Below are 23,215 nucleotides of genomic sequence, written 5' to 3' on the forward strand. Positions count from 1 at the left end.
TCGTCCGCCAACCCCCGTCCGAGTCCCCGCGGCCCGTTTACTGAATGGACGCTTTTTATTTTTATGGACTAGCTAGAGGTAGCCTATATAGCTTTAAATTTTCTCGAGAAAAAAAAAGTGAATGCTGTATACAAACAGGGGACCTGTCAGCTGGTAGTAGTATTAAAAATTCAAATTTACAACTCAAATTAATATAATGATTTTTTTGTAATAATAACATTATGTTTTAATAGAGTAAAAATATAATCAATATGTAATATAGTGCACATAGCAAAATAATCCTCTCTATAGTTAATTTTTCTAGCTAAGGTCATTAAATGGCTTTCCTGAGGTGAATGTAATATTACTAGACTGTGAATATTATGTGACATATTGTTTGCCAGCTGTTTTATTGACCTCTTTCTGATTGAAACACTGATTATTCGATTGCAGTAAGTTGTACTGTATCTTTCAACATACCTTCTAATGTTCATTTGTCTTTATTTACTATTAACTTTAACTAGTAAAGAGGAAGATCATTATGATCTTCCTGATTGTATTTGCATTTAGATGTTTGTTATTTCAAACTTGCACGAACAAACAAACATTACTGACTTTTGTGCAGTAAGATGCATCTGCTGCATTATTAACCCCTTATTGTTTTTTATTATTGTACTTGTATTGTACTTTGGTATTGTTGTTCAACATTTACCTCATGTTAAAACATCACACTCTTACTTGATCTGGACAAACAGATTAAAGACTCCAGCTTTGATATTTGACCACTGTTTATGATTAAACTCGGTTGCTGTGACATTATTTTCTTAAGTTTGTTCTTAATTTCCAAAAATACGAGGACATTTTAAAGCATCTGATGTTTTGATATTTGTTCATCACCTCACCCAATTCCTCAACATCTACAAAACAACTGCATATTTACAATGGTAACAATGTAAATGATTGCAATCTGCTTGATGTGTACTCTTACAACAACGGGGGGAGTAGCCTTCTGGATTTGGGCAAAAATTCCGAGCTCCAAAAATCTACAAATATAAATAAATACATGGGTGTTTGCTTTTGTAGCCACACCCATAGTTCCTCATGCGTCCTCCTTACCACATTATTTCCTAGATCCACATGATCTATTCAAACACAGAGAGACAGACTGGCTTTCTAAATGATCAGTAAATGCAAAGTAGCAATTTCACAAACGTCTCGAAATCCATCCGGTTATTAAAGGCACTGGTAAGATTGTGTGAGTATTGAGTATTGAGCTGCTGAAGAGAGAATCTTAAAATGCAGTTCTGATCTCAGGTAAGATTATTTCTCTCCCTTTTCGCTCCATTTATCAAATCACTCATAATGCCAGGCTTTAATTGATCTCAATTGATTTACATTTCTGTGAATATTATCATTTAAGTTGTTTTTACAAAAATGCACAATAAAAAAAGAATAAAATTAATATAGCCTATAAGAAACATATTTCATGTGTCTGTTTGTTGTACATGTGTGTGCAGGAGCCGTTCGTCACAATGATGTTACTGTGTGTATTACTGCTGCTGATTAATGGTGAGTGTTTTATAATTAGCGATGTGCGCATTTGACAGTCGTTTAAACGGAAGTTTTGAAACCGACTAGCCTAAACCCTCTAAAGACATGTAGGCTGATATATATATATATAGATATCATTTTTTTTTTTTTTTTTTTTTTTTGTAGGCTCTAGCCTACATTTATTTATTCGGAGTTGAAGTGAATAGCCTGCGATGGACATATGCTTGCTTCGGCTATACGTGCATGTCCTGAATATGGTTACGCGTAGCTCGTGGAATTATTAGGAATGGCACAGCTTACCTATAAAACTTTTCTGTTTTATTTTTAATTCAAAACTCCCGCACCTCGTGTCTTTTGAGCAGTCATTTCTGTGCTCACCTTGAATGACACGAAGAATACGCATCTGAGGTCAAATAAAAAGATTAGGCCCTAAATTATTTTTCCAAGTGTTTTATTTTAATATGCTATTTAAAATGTTTTGAAATAAAAATGTATCAAAGTTAAAGGCTCAGGGAAGAAGGAGGATCTGGTGAACGGTAAACGGAAGTTTTAAAATAGGCTAAATAAAATGAAAGTAGCCTAAACAGCAGGTGCTTCATAGCCGACTGTCGCCCGTATAAAACGCAACTTAAATGTCTAAATGTTGTACCTGTAAACGATTAAATTATAGTTCTGTATATATGTGCCAACCACTTTCTGTGAGTGATGTCAGACATTACATGGCTAATGTTCCCTCTAATGTTTTGTTCTTGCTGAGCAAACCAAGCTTTTATTGGGCGGAAATTTCGGCCATCTGAGCAAAAACATCCACTACCAGATCTGTACAGCGTACACAGGTGCTATTTCTATTTGATTTGAATAGTAAGAAGGTACTAAATGAAGCACATTTTTCAGTTACTTGAGTAAACCTTTTTTCACAGTGATGTGTTAACACTGCCAAATCTCACGCAGAACACTTCAATTCCTTAGAATAGAATAGGCTATATAATATGAAGCATTTGAACTGAGATCTGTTATATTTATTTAAGAAACATAATTGTGTGAATTATTTTTTACAGTCGTCTAAACATCCCTGAAAAAAAAAAAAGAAAAAAAAAAAGTATATTTCAACTGTGGTATGTATAAGCTATTATGTCTGTACACTACACTTGGGTGTGTGATTGTAAAAAAAAAGGTGTGTTTTAATTGTGGCTTGATCAAGTGTTGGCATGCAAGGTTATGTGCAAGTGCAACAACACGGAAACAAAATTCAATGGGTGTTGTTTCCGTGTTGTTGCACAACCTGATATTGCCAACATTTGATCAAGCCACAATTAAAAACAAATACATTATTGTTCATGTCTTTTAGGCCCTGCATAGAGTGACTTTTGCGTGTCATAATCACAAAAAGAGGTGATTTTATACATTTGAAATGCATAAAAGGTGCATAAATGCATAATATATATATTTAAAACCCGCAACGCAAATGACAATTTAAAATCATCTTCCACCTGTTATCTCAAATAATCTATTGGCGGGTCCCTGGAAAACATCAAACTGTACGACGCTAAGAATGGTTTTGAGAAACGCAGCCCGGAAAAGCAGGTTATGCACCTGAGGGTAATTTTTAGGGTATGTGAGCATTCATAGCAGCTTACTCTCTGAAACACGACCTGTTCTGGAACAGCTGAAGTTTCAGGGTTAGTTTAGTATACAGGAACTACATCGCACGTTTCAGAGCGATTCAGCGCAACGGCACCCTTTTGATGAGGCTCCAGTGAGCATATACGCATAATATAATATTATAAAGATATACAATTTACAAATATAAAGCATTATTATAATATAAACCAATGTTTATGATATTTTACCTCATAAATCTTAAAGCCTACATTTCTCATGTCACACATCTTTGATCTAGAATTAAAAGGTTATTATTTGTTTTTGCTACACTGTAAAACAAAGGATTTGTTAGTTTGACTCAAAAAAGTAAGTTATCTGGTTGCCTAAAAATTTTGAGTTCATTGAAACTAAAAATGTGAGTTATTACAACGAGTGATTTTGTTGTTTCAACTAATATTTTGTTCTTTGAATTAAAGATTATTTTTTAATTTAACATTGTTTTGTTGTCATAACTTAAGATTAAATATTGTATCAATTTAAGTTAATTTACAAATTTAAGTTCACTCATCTTAATCATGGGGGTAAACATGTATAATGTATAATGGCTCCTACGCGTATGGCCCTGAGTGTATGTGAAGGGAAATGTGAATGGATGAGCGAGTGTAATGAGAGAACAAAAAAATAAACACTTACATTTCAGTTGCATATCATTGAACATTGATTTTCTCCTTTTCATTAGAGCTAGCAAAGAGTTCTATTTGATTCTAAGATTTTGTCCTCAAAGTTGATGAATAAAAACATCATGTCAGAATGTCAGTGAGTGTGAGTAGCAGAGAGTAAAATTCTCTTCGACTAAACACTGAACACTAGTTGTTTCCTTACTTTGTGAACTCTGTCCGAACATGCCTTGCCACCATTTTCATGAGCAGGATTTTCAAGGAAATTACTATGAATTACAAAATCACAAATTTACAAAGCATTTGTAGGTTAAAAATGAAGCTATTTTAAACAGAGGTGTGCCCGCATCAGAATAAGGGTGTGTGAATAATTTATAGTACAATTAATGGTAAATGTTCTGTATTAATCATTTTAAACTAATAATGCTTTAATAAATTTAGGTCTTGGCCACGTCAGTTTAAAATAGCTTAAAATTATTTTAGTTACTCAAAAGAACTTTACAGACTAGCTGGGGTAGACCACCTCCCCTGAAAAATAAAATAAAAGGCATTGGCCAAAAAAAAAAAAAAAAGAAGATGATGATATGACACTGAAATTATTTTACTGAAAAACTAGATGGAAACTTTTAGCTTTGCTTTGCAGTCCAACAATCGATAAAATATTTTAAATCACAAAAATAGAATTTACTTGGTCTGATTAGGGCTGCACGATATCGATACTATGATGCGTGTATCCTCGATAGCCAGTAGAAAAAATCCTTAGCATTGAGCCCTGACTTTATTAAAGTATTAAAACAAACATGATATTTACATCCCTCACAAATTTAGACGAGCTTGGAGGGTTCCTCTTTAAGGAAGTAAGGAAGCCCAAGAAGGACAACTACTCTTCTATGTTGGTTTGAGCTCTGCAATAAATAACATTGTTTTAAAAAAAAATATGAACTAGTAGTCATAAGCCGCTTTTCCACTGTCAGACCAGTGCAAACTAGGGCAAACAGCGTGCCGGGAGGGGGCCAATAGCCTGGGACCTCGAGCACCGAGGCCAAAATCAAGTTTTCAGTGTTTCCCATGGATTGATTTATTTGTGGCGGCCTGCCACCATATCAACATTGACCGCCACATATATATTATATTATATTTATTATTTAACCGTTTTAAAATTTCTTACCACAAACAGCCTAGCTGAGAAGAAAATGGCGCCTTCTGTTTAGGTGTGGTCTGTGTCGTGTTGTAACGTTATTGGCAAACAGGTTCAAAAGCTCAACAAATCTGAAATATCACATACAAGGAATCATTTGAAGAGTATTGCTTCAGCAGCATTGGTATAACAATTAAATCTCTATTAATTGCCGTTTCCTTCTCTAAAGGTATCCTGAATGCATTGTAAAACGAGAATCCAATACGCATTGTATCACACAGTCACACTGCGGTTAAGCGGGCCGCGCGTTAAAAAATACACGGTTAAGCCAGCCACACATTTTTTTTTTAGCATGCGCGTCTAATCGTGTACTTACGGTATGGGTGCTGGATGAGGTCAACATTGATTTTTAGACTCTATTTTCTGCTATTTTCCATCCAGGACACAAATAATACAATTTCATGATAATTTTCTTTTTTCTTTTTTAACATGACTTTTAGATATTTTTTAAATAATTTTAATGTTTGTAGGCCTATATATGATTTACATTAATTATTACATAATTTATTTATGTTCAGATTAATGTTAATTGTCATACATCATTCTTTTTTTAAAACATTTTTATTGTTAATTTTAATGTTTATATATATTATACATTAATTATTATACTTTATGTATTAATATTAATGAAACGTAATATTAATGTTAATATCTTACATTTATTTAGCATTTTTGTTGTTGTTCTTAATGTTTGTACACTGTAAAAATTATTATGCTATATCTAATCAATACAATTGTGGCAACAGATTACAAGCAATATTATTCATTAAATTTAACATATTAGAATTGAGTAATAATTAATCAAATTTATTCCTTAAAAGTTAACCATTTAAAATTAGTCAAATTTACACAAACTACCTTGACTAGCTTTCGTGAGGCACACAAGGTCTCTCACTCTCTCTGCCATGCACGCGCCGCCGCGCTATGTATGTTATGCGCGCAGTATGTTCTATCTCGCTCTAGATTCCGGGAGATTTGAACTAATTTGCGGGCATCAGGGAGACGCTAGCAATATGCGGGAGACTCCCGGAACTTCCGGGAGACTTGGGATGTCTGCAATCATTTGACCTGAAATAAACTCATAAAGGGCCCTATCTTGCACCCGCCGCAAATGACTTTGTATACTGACGCATGTATCATTCCTATTTTGCACCCGCGCAAAGCGGGCTTTTCTCTCCACAGACGCACGTCGGTAAACTAGAGAATGAACTTGTGCTCCCTGGGCGGGTCGGCGCAAAAAGGAGGCGTGTTTCGGCGCAAACATTCCCTAGTGCTATTTAGCAGTTCCAGAAAACAATTCCGCCACTGACCAGAAAAAACCTAGTCTAAAGTCAGTTGCGCGTTGTTCATTATGCTATTTTAAGTGCGCATGCTTGGCCATAATGTAGCGGATGCACAACGCGCATACACTTTGATTCTCTCAACAACACAGATGCAGCAGTTTTTATTTTTGCAAATCATACATTATAACAAGGAAAAATATTAACACATGAGGGAAATCATTGTGGTGTCCATGAAGATGTAAAAAAATGTAGGCCTAAATCTAGCTTACAAATTTACCCAAATTTTTCAGGCAAATTGTAGTAATGACGGATCAGACCTGTTTGCCAAATAGTGGCAAGACACATGTACTGTATATAAGGACATCTGACAAATTAGTTTGTCCGTCAACAACCAAAAAAAAAAAAACTCCCATCCCCATACAACGTCACTTCTCTCTCTTTCACTGCCCTGACAAGAACATCGGTCTCCTCGGCTGTGAACCGCTCCTGGCGCGTGCCTGGTAAATCCACAGTTATAATTGCAATCCGCCATGCAACATGCGCACCTGCTCTTAAAGGGTATGTTGGATGACGCTCTGATTGGTTAATTTCACGTTACGCCCAAAACCACACCTATGAATAATGAAGCTATTTCAGACAAACCCCTTTTAAACTTGCGTCGGGCGCAAGAGTCATTTATCCCGCCGGTAAAATAGCAACAGCGCACAAAAATATGCCCTATTTTAACGATCTGAAACGCAAGTATCAAGCGCGAAAGCGCAAGTAACTTTGTGGGCGGGTCTTGAGGACCCGAGTTCGGGGGTCTCGAGTCTGGTGGTCCGGGAGGACCCGAGTTCGGGGGTCTCGAGTCCGGTGGTCCGGGAGGACTCGACTTCTGGGGTCTCAAGTCCGGTGGTCCGGGAGGACCCGACTTCGGTTGTTGCAGAGCTGTCCACTCTCCCTGTTGCACCGCCAGTGGTGGCCAAAGAGGCTGCTGCACCGCCACGACCTCGTAAACCGAGGAGGAAGGCGTCTGCGATCCCACAGGGCCTGGAGGCCATCCCCAACTGCCTCACCCTCCCGGCGCCGCCCCAGCGCCTCGCCCTGCCAGCGCCGCCCCAGCGTCTCGCCCTGCTGGCGCCGCTCCAGACCTGCCTGAGTTTCCCTGGTCTCTCCCCTCGGCACCGTCCTGGTTCTCAGCCAGGAGTCCAGACCCGCCTGGTATCCGCAAAAGCCTATGTGGACTTTCAGAGTGGTTCAGTCTTGGCTCCCTTCCCTCCCTCCCCTCCTTGTCCTAATGTTTTGATCTGTCTGTCTGGTCTGTTGTAATGTTCGTTTGTATGTCATGTTCCTGTCTGTTTTTGGTGTCTCTCATTTGGGAACGCCAGGTGGCGTCCCCTTGGAGGGGAGGGGGGTAATGTCAGGGTTCTGTCACATCTGTTTGGTTTATATCTGGTTTGGTGACAGAGCTCTGACATTCCCGGTTTGTCATGTATTTGTGTTTAGTCTGGTTTGTTGTGATCACATGGCTTGTCTTATATTCCTTGTGGCATGTGCTATCTTGTCAATTTTCTGGCCCCTCCCATCTTGTTCCCTGATTATTGATTAATTTGCCCCACCCGCCTTGTTCGTTACCCTCCTTTGTTTGTTTCGTATTTAGTCTCCCTGCGTTTGCAGTCCTGTGCTGGTTCATTATCTATGTTTCCCTTGTGTTTCCTGTGCCTGCCTGAGATCTGTCTTGTTTTCCCCCATGGGGAGTTTTTGTTTGTAGTTTTGTTTTGTATCTTTATTAAATAAATACCTTTACTCCTGCACTTGAATCCTCGCTTCACTATTTTACCATTCCGTAACAATAAGAGAAACTTTTTTGAAATTATTTGGATTACATTGTAAAAGTTACAAATATTTTACTGTATAAGGACAGTGCTGCTATAATTAATAAAGTAAACCTAACTCAGCAATTGGGCTCTACATGAGTTCAGTGATTCAGGTCAAATTATTGTGAAATAATGATTATGTTAATACATAACCAACACCATCCGATCACCTTTTCTATTTGTTCATCTGGCTGTTATAACTCAGGTAGAGCAGCCAAACAAAACTTAAAGTTAATGACTTAAGGGTCAAGAGCCCAACTAAAATAAACACTGATCACCATAATGGTCACTTAAAATTAAAATTTTCTCCTTCAGTGATTCTGCTTGTTAAGCAGGTGTCTTCAATGTTGGCAATATAAAATAAAGAGTTCTTAATTCTCACTATTACTGTATGTATTTTCAAGTCATTTTACTAGTTTTGGAGAAAAGTAATGGCAAACGCACCTTAAACATCAAAGTGCATTCTAGTACTTACACCTTGTCCCATGTTCAAACATTCATAAAAAGTATTCCTTCATAGGTTTGCTCATTCTTCCAAATGATTCCTGTTCAGAGTGACCCTGGCTATTTCTTTTATCATTTTCATGTCATTTTACTGTATAGTTTTGGAGAAAAGTGACACACACACACTTGTCAGATTCGGTGAGCTATGAAGCTTGTCTATGCGGGTTTGTTACACTTCAGGAGTAATTACTCACCTATCATACGTGCAATAATACACTGTTTTCGTCCGGTAGTTCTGTAATCCGGTATAATATTTATGAAAATTCACCTCTCAGACACAACCCACCGTTCACCAAAACAAGACGCCTCACTTCCTATTTTGATATCATTCCGGTTGTGACGTCGGCCTCGTCTGATTGGTGGACGGCGGCCGGTGAACTAATTTAAAGGGATATTTTAATAACTAACCGTGGAATATCAACGTAGTAAAATATTATTGCAAATATCTGTATTTATTTGTGCAGAAAAAAAGCTTTTGTCAAACACAATAGGCCTGGAGCTCAAATATTTCAGTCTGATCCGTCTGCATTGTAGCTTGAATGTTATTCCTGATTTTGTAAATGGCTTTGGTTAAAAGCATCTGCTAAATGAATGAATTTAAAGGAGGGAGTGGGAGCAGTTGTGTCATCACCCCATCCATCCTTGCAGCCACACTTGTGTCCTGTAATTGTGCAACATCTGGAGGAGACATTCCCTCTCACTCTTATTGAATGCGCTGCGTCAATTACCTACTGCCTACTATACAGTACATCTACTTCCGTACCGTGATTCCCACAATGCACTGCGACGTGACAAAACGATCCCGAACTCTATTAAGACATAAGAAACCGTATACCTTTAATGTAATACAAGCAGGCAATCAAAATAAGAGTTTCAGAGAAGGCCAGCAGCCATTAGTATTTGTTAACACATTTGGACCCCACCCCCTGTCAAAACTGACTTGAAGATTTCAACTCACGCTTGTGGTCAGTTCTGCGCGTGTGAGACCTGTCAGGGCTCGCAGTTTTGTTATATCTCCTTGCAACGTGCTGATTTGTGTTCACAATCATATTTTTTTGTGCTCGAGTTTGGAATTTGTTATTTCTGCAGGTTAACATTTTACGTGCAAGCTTTGTCACTGTGCTCACACTGTTGTAATTCACTATATTGTCCATTATTTAACGCCATAATAGGCAGTAACGCTTTTGCATCATTGCTTGAATTAGTAAGAACGAGAAAGGTGTTTAAAAATATAGCTACATGTATATTGTTGAAAATGTAAAAGAAAAGTCCACTGTTGAGTTGCCAGCGTAAGCCATGTGCCGGGGCTCAACGCTGGTCCAGTTTAACCCCTGAGTTCTAAGTGCTATTGCACAACCCAGCGAGAATAAGGAAAATACTGAGGAAGAAAATGACTTTTTGGAGTGCAGTGAATGAGAATGTATAATCACAGGTCTGTCTGTTGTTTGTTTGTCTTTATTCTCTCAGAACCTACAACTTCCCTCTCTGATCCATGCAATGATTATAACACTCTTGATGAATCCTGGAGAGACATACGGCAAAGCCATTACCATGAATATGATGACACCCTTGTTGAATGGAGTGGCTGGTATCGGCTGTACTTGAATGGAGAAAGTGCCCAGATGTCTGAGTGGTGTGTGAGTAATGCTGGATGTGGCGGTCAAACTGCTCTGCATCTCAACAGTTCTCATCCAACACTTGAGGATGGAGTGGTGACCCGTGGAGTCCTGGGAACTCATTCAAGATGGCTGTGGGGGTATTCCTTAGAGTGTGGCGACTACAGTTCCTCATCCATCCGAGTCAAAGCCTGTCCAGGAGATTATTACGTCTATGAATTTGTCAAACCCATCGTATCAGCTCCAGGGCCGATGTACTGTGCAGGTGCGATTTTAAAGACCTTTTCACACCAAGAACAATAACGAAAACCATTTTAGCATCCACACCAATGCACAATATCGTTCTGTTTATTATAAGCGAAGCAGTTATGTCATCTGCCGCTTTAAATGCTTGAGCTCTTTAAAGGTGGGGTAAGCGGTATTTGAAAAATGCTGTTTGGAAGATAGTCAGACCGACACAACAACAAATGTGTGTAGCCAATTAGCATTAGGGGGCGTATGATGGTGGAGGAGAGAGAACGAGGAAGAGGTAGATTTGAAAGACTGCAGAAATAGAGATGAGATGAGACACAATACAAAAGAGAAAAGCTCAGAAGAAATCACTGGAAAATAAAGGATTATGACTGGGCAAGAACTTTAGGACGCATGTTAATATTAGAAACGCTGTCCCGCGCTGGAGAGAGCTAAGCGGGAAGGCCTGAAAACAGACACGGATGTTGCTTTGATTCGCTCCACACGTGAGTAACACTGGCTTTGAGTGTCATTGTGTGTCTGGAGCTGCTGTGCTGTTGGCAACTAACAACGAACTCTTGTTTGTAATTACTATTGTGTCATTCGTTCATCATCTGCACTTTATTTTTCGTGAAGCATTATTTTGTTGCGCTTCTGCTATGATAAACAAACATCCTCTCTTGGATTGCGTGCGTAACGGAGGCCAGTTAGTGTGAGTCGCCTTGGCAATTGCTAGAGAATGTGGTGTTTAGCGTCATTGGTAGTGCATTCGACTCGCATGATGAAGTGGGATCAGGGTTCAAGGCCGACTCTGAGCAGGGCGGTTAGGATCGGAGTGTGAGTTTTGGAGGCGGAGCATTGAAGAGAGGGGTGTGTTTGTTTGGGTTGATTTCAAATATCAACATTGTCCAACAGTGTTTTAGAAATACTGCTTACCCCACCTTTAAAGCCGAAAGTATTCAAATTGGTTGTCAATGTTTTTATCATTCATCAGCTGGAAAAAAGTTAGAATCAGTTGTTTGCAGTCCATCAGCCATTCTGTTGTTCTGTCAAATAATGCTACCTATCAGATTGTACTACCAACACTATATTTGCATTGTTTTAAGGGTAGGTTTACGGTAGGGGTTGGTGTGGACATCAATAAATCCTCAAACCACATGAATATGCTGATGGTAGTACAATCTGGCATATTTCACTATCGAATTGTTCTACCTATCTGTTTTAATTGGAAGTAGCACAATCTGAGCATGTAGCACAAATCGTCAGAACACTATGTTTGCCCCTCACGAACCACCCATTGTTAACACTTCCCTAGTTCTGTTATTTGTAACACAGTTCCTCAAATCTCACAACTTTTAAACCATTCAACATTTCATATGCATACTGTATGTGAGCACATGGTCATACCAAACAGTCATCCACAGTGCATTCACAGTTAGAAAATGCTTGATTATTTGCACAGCTTTTTAGCTGTTACTTTGCAGGGATGTGATTTCTTGCTTTCTTTTGGGCTTTACTGCACACCACCGGGTAGAATATAATTGTAGAATATCATTTTAGTTTTAGGATATAACACTAAATTCTCCAAACCTCTTGTCCTATATAAGGTCACGAAGATGCTGAAGCCTATCCCAGTGTCTCTGTAGTCAGGGCTAAAACTAAATGGTCTTCCATATAAATACAGTATGTTTTACAAAGATCCCTTTTGTCCATGACAGTTGCTTTCCAAAGCATCAGCAGTGATCCCTGCTACAACTATGAGTCTCTGGATCGTCCCTGGAGAGCCAACAATGAAAGTGGAGATAACATTTGTGATGACTCTTTCTCCTGGAATGGCTGGTACCGGCTTTTCTACTATGGAATGGACATCCGGATGTCAGAGACCTGTGTTAGTTCATTCACCTGTAATACAAACATAAATCTGTGGCTCAATGATCCTCACCCTCAGATAGAGGATGGAGTGGTGATCAGGGAGGTCTGTGGTAGTTATCATTGGGGAAGCTGCTGTAATTACAAGACAAGACCCATTAGAGTGAAAGCGTGTCCAGGCAATTACTATGTCTATGAACTTGTGAATCCACAATTTGGGTGTTCAGGATACTGTACAGGTACTATGCTTTCCAACTTATTAACAAAGAATTTAAATCCTTTTAAAAATGATTTCAGTCATGTCTTGAATTTCCTTCTTTTTAGATGTCAGCACTATTTCACAGGTGGTTTCCACTGTGAGTCCAGATATAATCACTGGATCCAACATCACCTTGAGTAAGTTGTATGCAGTAAATATAATAACATATATGAATAAGAACTTCAAAATATCCAGAATTAGCTTTTTTTTGGTAATGATTCTGCATTACAGTTTAAAAATGGAATCTTTTATGCATGAACATATCATATCATATTACGTAGGCATGTCATGCACAGTACAAATGGCTAAACTACCTTACTATATTTTTATCACCATATTTGCCTAGATGAAATTAGTTATTTGTTTTAATCTCTCACTAACACAGACTCTTGCAATAACTACAACATACTCGACAACTACTGGAGAAGCACACCCATTTACTGGTATAAAAATGGAGATGTAAATAGACATGATGACACTCGTGTAGAATGGGATGGCTGGTATCGACTCTTCATTAATGGATCGAGTGCTCAGATGCCTGAGTGGTGTTTTAATTACATGTCATGTGGAGGTTTTAGTTCTCTGTATGTTGGTGGCTCTCATCCTCGGCTAGAAGATGGAGTTGTTACTCGTGAAATTTATGGCTCTTATCATGATCAGTGCAGTCGCTACAGATCCGACCCAATTCAAGTCAAAGCTTGTCCTGGAAATTATTATGTCTACAAATTTACCAGACCAACTCTTTCAATCCCAGCTCCTGTATATTGTGCAGGTATATTCATTCATCTTTGTATTTGTCACAATTATCATGAATTGTATTGTAGATTTTCATATGATAATTACCTGTGCAGACCTGTTAAATTTTGTCTTCTACTTGGATGCATTTAATCTTCAGTATATAATGCTCTCTTTCAAATCTTTCATAATAGTATCTTTCACCACCCCAAGTGTCGACCCCTGCTACAAATATACCAGTCTGGATCAGCCTTGGAGAGCCACTGACCATCATAACTTAGGCATGTGTGATTATAATGTGGAGTGGAATGGCTGGTACAGGCTGTTCTACAATGGACAAAAAGCTCAGATGCCAGAATCATGTGTAAATCAGTACACGTGTGGCACTGGTTCCCCACTGTGGCTCAACGGCTCGCACCCACAGCTGGAAGATGGAGTGGTCACCCGTCAGGTCTGTGTCTCCTCATGGAACGGCTGCTGTACTTACAAATCCCACCCTATAAGAGTCAAAGCCTGTCCAGGAAATTACTATGTTTATGAGTTTGTCAAGCCAATATTTTGCGGAGCTTACTGTTTAGGTAGGAGAGCATTTACTCATGCATTTAAGTCATTTGTTTGGAAAATTGATGTTGATTTAAAATGGTCCTAATACCAGAATCCTCAAACCGGTCCATCCCATCTGCCTCTACAACAACAGAGACAATCTCCCCTACAGAATCCATTACTCCACCCATCACAACCACTGGTAAAGTATTGTCTTGACTTCTTTATAAACCCTCCTTTTATTGACCCATTACACAAGGTTGTAGAAAAAGTCGTAACAAAACTTTCTTAATAATGTATGTACACTGATAAAAGGTAGTACTTTCGTTGCTGTATTGGCTCAAAGAAAGCACAAAATTTACTTAAAGTGCCCCTATTATGCTATTTTAAAGATTACTGTTTTGGAGTCTCCATCACCGCAGATTTACATGTGTTCAAAGTAAAAAAAAAAACTAAAAAAAAAAAAAACTAAAAACAAATTTTCTCATAGTATACATCTGTGATGAAGAGTCAGAGGCGTTCGAATCCATGTGCAATAACTTTAATGAAGAACACAAACAGGCAGTAAACAGAGAAAGCACAGGGCTGATAACTATACTGGGGCAGTCCAAACTCAGAGTGGTTACCAGGCAAGGGTCGTAGGCAGGCGGCAAACGTTCACAGAGTATTGGGGGAAACAGGCTAGAATCGAGGAACCAGGAATACACAGAAATATGGAAGATTGTTCAGAGTTGCACGCCGTGGCAGTAACAAGACTTCACAGGGAACAAAGTCTGAAAGTGGCATTGTCAGTTAAGTGTTGATTCATTTCGATTGTAGAAATCATTAGTTATTAATTTAGTTCATTTATCTATACAGCCGCTCTAGAGAAAAGAGTGATGTCATCATCCAGTTCAGTTCTCATAAAATGGTGTCAATGCAGTCAGATCAATAATATTGTTGAATATTAAGTGTCCCCAACTAAGCAAGCCAGAGGTGACAGTGACAAGGAATCCAAAACCCATCGGGAGAAACCAGGCTTAGTCGGGGGGCAGTTCTCTGGCCAACAAACAAACAGTGTATAATTATGATTCAGGCAGCATTACAGGTAAGAAGTCAGTTTGGGATCGGAACATTCAAATTATTTAATCCATTTACATCTGGTTGAAGATCGGATTCATCACGCCAGTGTGGAGATGGGTTTTGTTGAGGATTTGTGCCACTGGCTGTGGTGTCAATGAGGCCTTCACAGTGGATAGTCTAGTTGGCACAATCTGAAGGCTGAGTTGTGGTCATGCCAAAGCGCAGGTCCTCCCACTGATCTGGATCTGGCCCGGATCCCGCTGACTACGGTAACCTCGGGATAAACCGGGAGAATGATATTAGTAGAGATGCCATTCTTCTTACAATGTAACATGTACTGTACATCGGGTGTTATAGGAAGTGTTCCTGATTCCGGCTGACCTAGTTTATGCAGCCTAACAATCATTTAACTGATTTAAATGATAGAAAATTATATTGTGTTATGTGTAGGCCAGGTTAAAGAGATGTGTTTTTAGTCTAGATTTAAACTGACAGTGTGTGTCTGCTTCCCGTACAATGCTAGGAAGACTGTTCCAGAGTTTTGGTGCTAAATAGGAAAAAGGATCTACAGCCTGCAGTCGATTTTGATATTCTAGGTATTATCAACTGGCCAGAAATTTGAGATCGCAATAGATGTAAAGGACTACAATGTGTTAAGAGCTCACTCAAGTACTGCAACGGTAAAAAGCAACGGTCCTAGTACTGATCCCTACTTCATACTGAACTTGTGATCAGTAAGACGTCTCTTCGTTTAATGCTACAAACTGATAACGATCAGAAAATTAGGGGTTGAACCATGCCAATGCATTTCCACCAATGCCAACATAATTTTCTAATAATTTTCTATTCAAAAGAATGTTGTGGTCGATAGTATTAAATGCAGCACTAAGATTCAGTAACACTAATTGAGAGATACAACCACGATTGATATGATATGGTCTAAATCCTAAAATCCCTGAAGATACCATTCTGCCTTTTCTAGTATTTTTGACAGAAAAGGTAGATTCGAGATCAGCCTGTAATTCACTAATTCTCTAGGATCAATTTGTGTTTTTTTAATAAGAGGTTTAATAATAGCCAGCAGGTTTTCGGTTCGTATCCTAATTACAAAGATGAGTTAATGATATCGAGAAGAGGATCTATGACCTTTGGAAGCATCTCTTTCTGTAGCTAAGTCAGTATAGGGTCTAACATACATGTTGATTTTGATGATTTAACAAGTTTAGACAATTCTTCCTCTCCTATAGCAATGAGTGAATGGAATTTTTCCTCAGGGAGACTACAATGCACTGTCTGATGTAATACTGTAGTAGACAGTTGCATGGTTATAATTTTCTCTCTAATATTATTAATCTTGCAATTAAAGAAGTTCATAAAGTCATGGGAAAACTTCAATCTGAAGTTGAAGACTTACACAAGACGAGATAATGATCTGACATGTCATCGCTCTGTTGCAGAATTTCAATGCCATCAACATTGATTCCATGTGACAATATTAGATCTAAAGTATGATTACGACAATGAGTGGGTCCTGACACGTATTTTCTAACTCCATTAGAGTTCAGTATGTCTGTAAATGCCAATCCCAATGCGTCTTTTTCGTTATCTACATTGATATTAAAATCACCAAAAATTAGGACTTTATCTGCAGCCAGTACTAACTCCGATAGAAAATCAGCAAATTCTTTGATAAAGTGCATGTGTATGGTGCCCGAGTGGCCTGTATACAGTAGCCAGCACAAATGTCAAACTGTATTTATAATTTACATTGGATGGGGTATTATATTATTATAAATTACAGCAATTTTTACATCACCTTTGCCTTTCAAATGAGGCCCGTGTTTATAACAGTAATCTTGGGGGGATTACTGTTTTGAAACAATTAGAACAAAGCATTTAAGAATAAAGAACTTACTATTCCACCTCAGCTGGATCCGTTGCTCCTCGAAATGAAACGAAACTGGCACTTCTGAGGTAAATTTTCCAGGATTATTATTGCAATAGTATTATTCCTCACAGCATCGTAAAGTACATGAGTCTGATTAAACTTGATGTGTTTTATCGTGTTGATGTGGGCATTGACACGTTTGCATCTTGCCTCAGATTATTTGCGTAGCGCGCGCTCCGTGGGCGTGGTCACATTAGCACTTAATGAGCTATAATGATCTGAAATGAGAACCACTGACATCTCTCTCTTTTCATACAGATTACATAAATGGAGAATATTTGTTTTCTATATAAATTACTTTATTTAAAAGAAGAGAATTCAAGCTTTGTGCCTGTGTGCCTGTGTGACTGAGTATTCGCTGAGTTACAGTTCATTTTCGGACGCGTTTCAGAATGGACTTCACATTGAGAGAGATGGCAGAACGCGCATCATGTTTATTTTTCTTTATTTGACAAAAAGCACAACACTGTTTTTATTGTGAGTATACACAAAAAATAGACACTTAACAGGATCGAATGATGTATAACACTTATATTTAAGATTTAAATCAACAGAGTATTTTGGGTCTCTTTTGCACTGATAAGAAAAAAAGCGAGCTGGTCACGCCGGCGTGACCGCCCACCCCAGGGGGTTAAATGGGTTTGGGAGGTTTTTGTATTTACACAGTGAGACAGCTAGCAGACCGTCAGTTTAGCCAGTCTGTCTGCTTGCTGACCTGGGCCCCAGTTAGTCAAGGTTCTGGTCTGCCCCAAAAACATCTCCAATTGTCTATGAACCCTTTATTATTCTGTGGACACCACTTAGACAGCACACCATTGAATGACGACAATCTGCTGATTATATCATCACTTCGGCAAACAGGAAAGGGGCCAGAGCATATTACAGTGTCTGACATCGTACTTGCGAGTTTAATACTTGTGTATTCAAGTGTCATACACACCTCTTTAATTTAATTTTTAGTGATCTCCGAAGTTGGACATCTTTTGTGCTAGTGTGAATAATGATCTTAGAGTATTTACGACTAGCATTAGCCAGCACTTATATATTTGCTTTGATGTCAGGCGCTCTGGCTTGCAGCAAACATGTGCATATGGTGGCTCTCTATTTTCACGTTCTGTACAATAGAATCGCCAATAACAAGAGCACTTTCAACAGGATTCTCAGTGGGTGTGTCACTGAGTGGGAAGAACCTGTTTGATGTTCTAATTGGAACGGAAAAGCTGTGTTTTGTCCCAAGACTATGCCATCTCGCAGTCACCCAGTTGCCCTGCTGCACATGCTCTACAAATGGAACAAAACAATGTACGGGGTTCGCTAAACTAGTCACATCCAAAGCAGTATCTAAAGCCCTTTAATCTATTGTCGATTTAAGTTTGGATGCGTGTCTCTAATTCTGAAATCTTTGTCAGCCTGTCTATTTCCCTGCATTTCTGACATGTCAAGTCAAGTCACCTTTATTTATATATTGCTTTTTACAATACAGATTGTTTCAAAGCAGTTTTAAAGAGATAACAGGAAAATAATGTTGTAATAATATTGTTAAATATAAAATTAAATGTGAAACCCTCATCGCTGACAGAGAAGGCTATGCTAAACATGTGGCAGGCAGTGCAAGTGGCAATAATAGTGTCACGGTGTGGGTCTTGTCTGTCACGTGATTCCCTGTTTGTCATGTGATCCTGCCATGCAGGGACGTGCACAGGGGGGTTGCTCAGGTTCCCCTTCCGAGAAAAAAATAAATAAAAAAATCGTACAATGGATGCAGAATTTCACGTAGGCCCTTTTTTCAGGTCAGAGCAACTGCCCCTAAAGATTCCTGTCCACGTCCCTGCTGCCATGTGTCTTGTCATTTTGTTATTTGTTTGCTTATTGTCGACAGGTGTTCCTTGTCTTGTTGATTAGTCTCCCCAGGTGTCTCGGATTAACCACGTCCCCTTGTTATCTTTAGCTTGTCTGCTTGTGTATTTATATACTGTGTTTCAGTTTTTGTTTGTCGGTCGTTGTTGTTGGTTGATGCTGCTTGTAGCTGTTCCTTGTTCCTCTCCTGAGCTCCATGTCCTGTCTATTACCCTGGATTACCTGTTTGTTTTATTAAAGTAGTGCTGCATTTGGATTCTCTCTCCGCTTAGTAGGGATCCGATGGGGAAATGAAGCCTCATGAAGCAATGAGGCTTTCCCCTGACTGTTTCGGGAAAAGATTCAAAGCTCCGAGAGTGTCGAGAACAGCGCCATCTAGAGCTTATTTAAAATAAAGCAGCCAGAAGCCTTTGTAAGAAGCTCTGCCAGATGAAGCAACCACAACACACTCCAGTTTCAATGTCATGTGTACAAATAAAAGCCTTACGTTTGTGTTTGATTTGTCCATTAAATACATTCCTTTACACATTAAAGTGTGATCAAATATAAAATGAGCTTATATGATTCAATAACACCTAATAAGGCCTACTATCTCTCTCTCTACACTCAAAAAAATTATATGTTGGCTTTACTTAACTTTATGTAAACAGGTTCCACCGGTTCCACATAACTATGTTTCGTTAAACAAACATAATATGTTCATGTAACTTCAACATCATGGAATTTGGTCATTTTAAGCGACCCAATTAAACTCTGAGCTAATGAGTTAATTAAGTGAATAACTGAGTGATGATTGAGCATTATTGAAGACACCTGATGTTAACAAGCAGAATCTCTGAAGGAGAAAACCGGAATGTTTTAGTCACCATTATGGAGATAAGTATTTGTTTTAGTTGGGCTCTTGACCATTAACTTATTAACTTTAGATTTTGTTTGGTTGCTGTACATGAGTTATAACAGCCAGATGAACAATGAACTAAGAAGATCTGATGGTGTTGGTTGTGATTTAACATAATCATTATTTCACAATCATTTGACCTCAATCACTGAACTTATATTGATCCCAATTTCTGAGTTAAGTTTACCTTACTGTCATTGTAGAGCATACTATTTTTAGGCTTTTCAATGAAATTCAAATAATCAAATCAAGAAATAAAAAATACACTTCTTAAAAAATATGTTGAGTAAGCACACACAGACATCAAGAATCAGCATATGAATCTCAGCAATGGTGACAAACAGATCATAAGCTCATTATTTATTAATGCAGCAATGCATGATGGGAGCCATGAATGAGTTTTGATTGGTGGCACCCAGAATGCACTGCAACATGCTTTATAATTGTCACCATTGTTGAGATTCACAGGCTGATTCTTGATGTCTGTGTGTGCCTACTCAAAATATTTTTTAGGAAGTTTATTTTTTATTTATTGATTTGATCATTTAAATTTCATTGAAAAGTCTAAAAATAGTATGCTCTACAATGACAATGCTGCTATTATTCGAAAGGTAAACTTAACTCAGAAATTCGGTTTAATATAAGTTCAGTGACTCAGGTCAAATGATTGTGAAATAATGATTATGTTAAAAGACAACCAACACCATCAGATGACCTTTGTTTATTGTTCATCCGGCTGTTATAACTCATGTACAGCAACCAAACAAAATCTAAAGTTAATAAGTTAATGGTCAAGAGCCCAACTAAAACACACACACTTATCTCCATAATGGTGACTTAAACATTCCGGTTTTCTCCTTCAGAGATTCTGCTTGTTAACATCAGGTGTCTTCAATAATGCTCAATCATCACTCAGTTATTCACTTAATTAACTCATTAGCTCAGAGTTTAATTGGGTCGCTTAAAATGACCAAATTCCATGATGTTGAAGTTACATGAACATATTGGGCCCTATTTTAACGATCTGAAACGCAAGTGTCAAAGCGCAAAGTGCAAGTAACTTTGTGGGCGGATCCCGGCGCTGTTGCTATTTTCCCGGGGGGATAAATGCCTCTTGCGCCTGGCGCAAATCTAAAAGGGGTTGGTCTGAAGTAGCTTCATTATTCATAGGTGTGGTTTGGGCGTAACGTGAAATAAACCAATCAGAGCGTCATCTCACATTCCCTTTAAGAGCAGGCGCGCTTGTTCTAAAGCGGATTCCTATTATAACGGCGGATTTGCCAGGCGCGCGCCAGGAGCGCTTCACAGCCGAGGAGAGCAAAGTTCTCGTCAGGGCCGTAAAACACAGAGAAGTGACATTGGGGATGGAGAAACCCACCCAAATTAACTTCTGTTAAACAGGCGTATGATAATTTGGGTAAATGTGTAAGCTACATGTATGCTTTTATAATAAATTGTCTATCTATCTATCTATCTATCTATCTATCTATCTATCTATATCTATCTATCTATCTATCTATCTATCTATCTATCTATCTATCTATCTATCTATCTATCTATCGTAATAATGTATGATTTGCAAAAATGAAAACTGCTGCTTAGATGAGATAATCAAAGTGTATGCGCGTTGTGCACACGCTACATTGATTATGGCCAAGCATGCCCCCCTTAAAAATAGCATAATGAACAACGCGCTACTGACTTTAGACTAGGTTTTTTCTGGTCAGTGGCACATTTGTTTTATAGAACAGCAAAATAGCATGAGGGAAAGTTTGCGCCGGAACACGCCTCCTCTTTGCGCTGAACCGCCCCGGGGAGCGCAAGTGTATTTCTTAGTTAACCGACGTGTGTCTGTGGAGGGAAAAGCCCGCTTTGCGCGGGTGCAAAATAGGAATGATACATGCGTCAGTGTACAAAGTCATTTGCGCCGAGTGCAAGATAGGGCCCATTATGTTTGTTTAACGAAACATAGTTGGAACCGGTGGAACCTGTTTACATAAAAAAGTTAAGTAAAGCCAACATATCATTTTTTTGAGTGTACGTACACACACACACAGTGAATAAGGACATTGTGTGATAGGATCATCTGCTAATAAATTTGCTTATGACACTTGGCAGTGATAGTGCTTATGTAACTGTAGGAATGACAGAAAGATCCTTAAGTTTTTAATTCTTTTTATTAAGAAATAAAAGCATTTTTACAGTGTTGGGGCTGAGTCTATTTCTCCTCTTAGACAGTACTTCCCCAGCCTTAGAGAACACTGGCACACTTTTTCACATGGCACAGAGGAGCCCGGGGGACACAGTCACAGAAACTGTAATGCCATTGTAAATAGATGGGGGTATGTGTTTCTGCATTCTCCAGTATTCAAGTGGATCTTCAGCTCTTGTTTGTCTCTGTAAGGTATTTATCCACTTCTACAATCACATCAGAAGTGGCATTTGAGCTTTGTTTGTGCTGGTCTACAACACTGTCCAACAATTCCACCTCAGAAGTGTGAGGAGAAAAAAAATTGATTGGGAGTGACTGTACATGTACATTGACTGAATATAAGACACATCAACGGTCAACAATAAAATACAACAATAAAATAAGTAAAAATTGAAATAATAAATAAATATTTAGAAATACGTTTTTTTTTAGAAATGCATAGGCCTACATTGGAATCTAAAAGCTCAAAATATTCCCAGATAGGGGAAGTTTTTTTTTTTTTTTTTTTGGCTGTTGCCATTGCTCTAAATACAAACTCTTCACCAAACACCAACACCCCTCTCCACTAAGCCCACTCTAACCCCAAATAACAATACTAATACCTAAAAAAACACCAAAAGTGCAAAGATTTTACAAAAACAAAAAGACACAATAACAACAAAAAAAGAATAAGTAGACTAGTTTTGGTTATTTAAATGTAACTTTCAAAGTACAGCACTTTCCTCACAAACCCGTCAGACTGAGCCAACAAGGACTCGTCAAGTAAGATCTGGGGTTCAAGCCTTCTGACACCCAAAGCGAAACATGCACATGATTGGACAGAAAGTGAGGCTTCATTTGTCATCGATCACGTGACTCTGGGAAACCAATACACACAACCCGATACGGGGCTTCAATAGAAATTGCGTCGCATTTGCGATACGCACATCGGAGCTTCAGTGTCATACGTAACATCACTACCACTTAGTCCTTGCCGCAGCGTTACAAATAGGATAAGATGACATGACTCGCCATGTTTGTTGAACTGATTTCAATGTACCAGTGGTTTGATGGATGGCACATATGCCCTCTGTGTAAGATATATATATATATATATATATATATATATATATATATATATATATATTTTTTTTTTTTTTTTTTGTACAATCCCTTTTTTTTAAGACACAAGAAAAGATTAAACACTAGGAAAAAAATATTACCTCAAGACCAAGAGCAATAATCAATAATAATTTATCATTGGCTTTGGTAATGTACATTTGTAACAGAGCCAACAATAATTTAGTATACAATGCCAGGTTTATTAGGTTAGGAAACAAGCTAGAGCAGAGGTAA

The 23,215-nt window shown here is 38.4% G+C and overlaps 1 protein-coding gene across 1 annotated transcript; it reads left to right on the forward strand.

Annotated features, from left to right (window-relative positions):
* Positions 1–10,068: 10,068 nt before the first annotated feature.
* On the forward strand, positions 10,069–13,938 carry LOC130077159 (uncharacterized; the record flags this gene model as incomplete). The annotated part of the gene is made up of 5 exons (XM_056242304.1): positions 10,069–10,531; positions 12,216–12,605; positions 12,691–12,762; positions 13,011–13,397; positions 13,555–13,938. Coding segments are annotated over exons 1-5 (1,696 nt in total), but the record flags the coding sequence as incomplete, so codon positions are not given.
* Between the last annotated feature and the right edge of the window lie 9,277 nt (positions 13,939–23,215).

This window comes from Rhinichthys klamathensis, unplaced genomic scaffold (assembly GCF_029890125.1).
Source record: "Rhinichthys klamathensis goyatoka isolate OS25496 unplaced genomic scaffold, OSU_Roscu_1.1 h1tg000721l_1, whole genome shotgun sequence".
NCBI classification, from domain to species: Eukaryota; Metazoa; Chordata; class Actinopteri; order Cypriniformes; family Leuciscidae; genus Rhinichthys; species Rhinichthys klamathensis.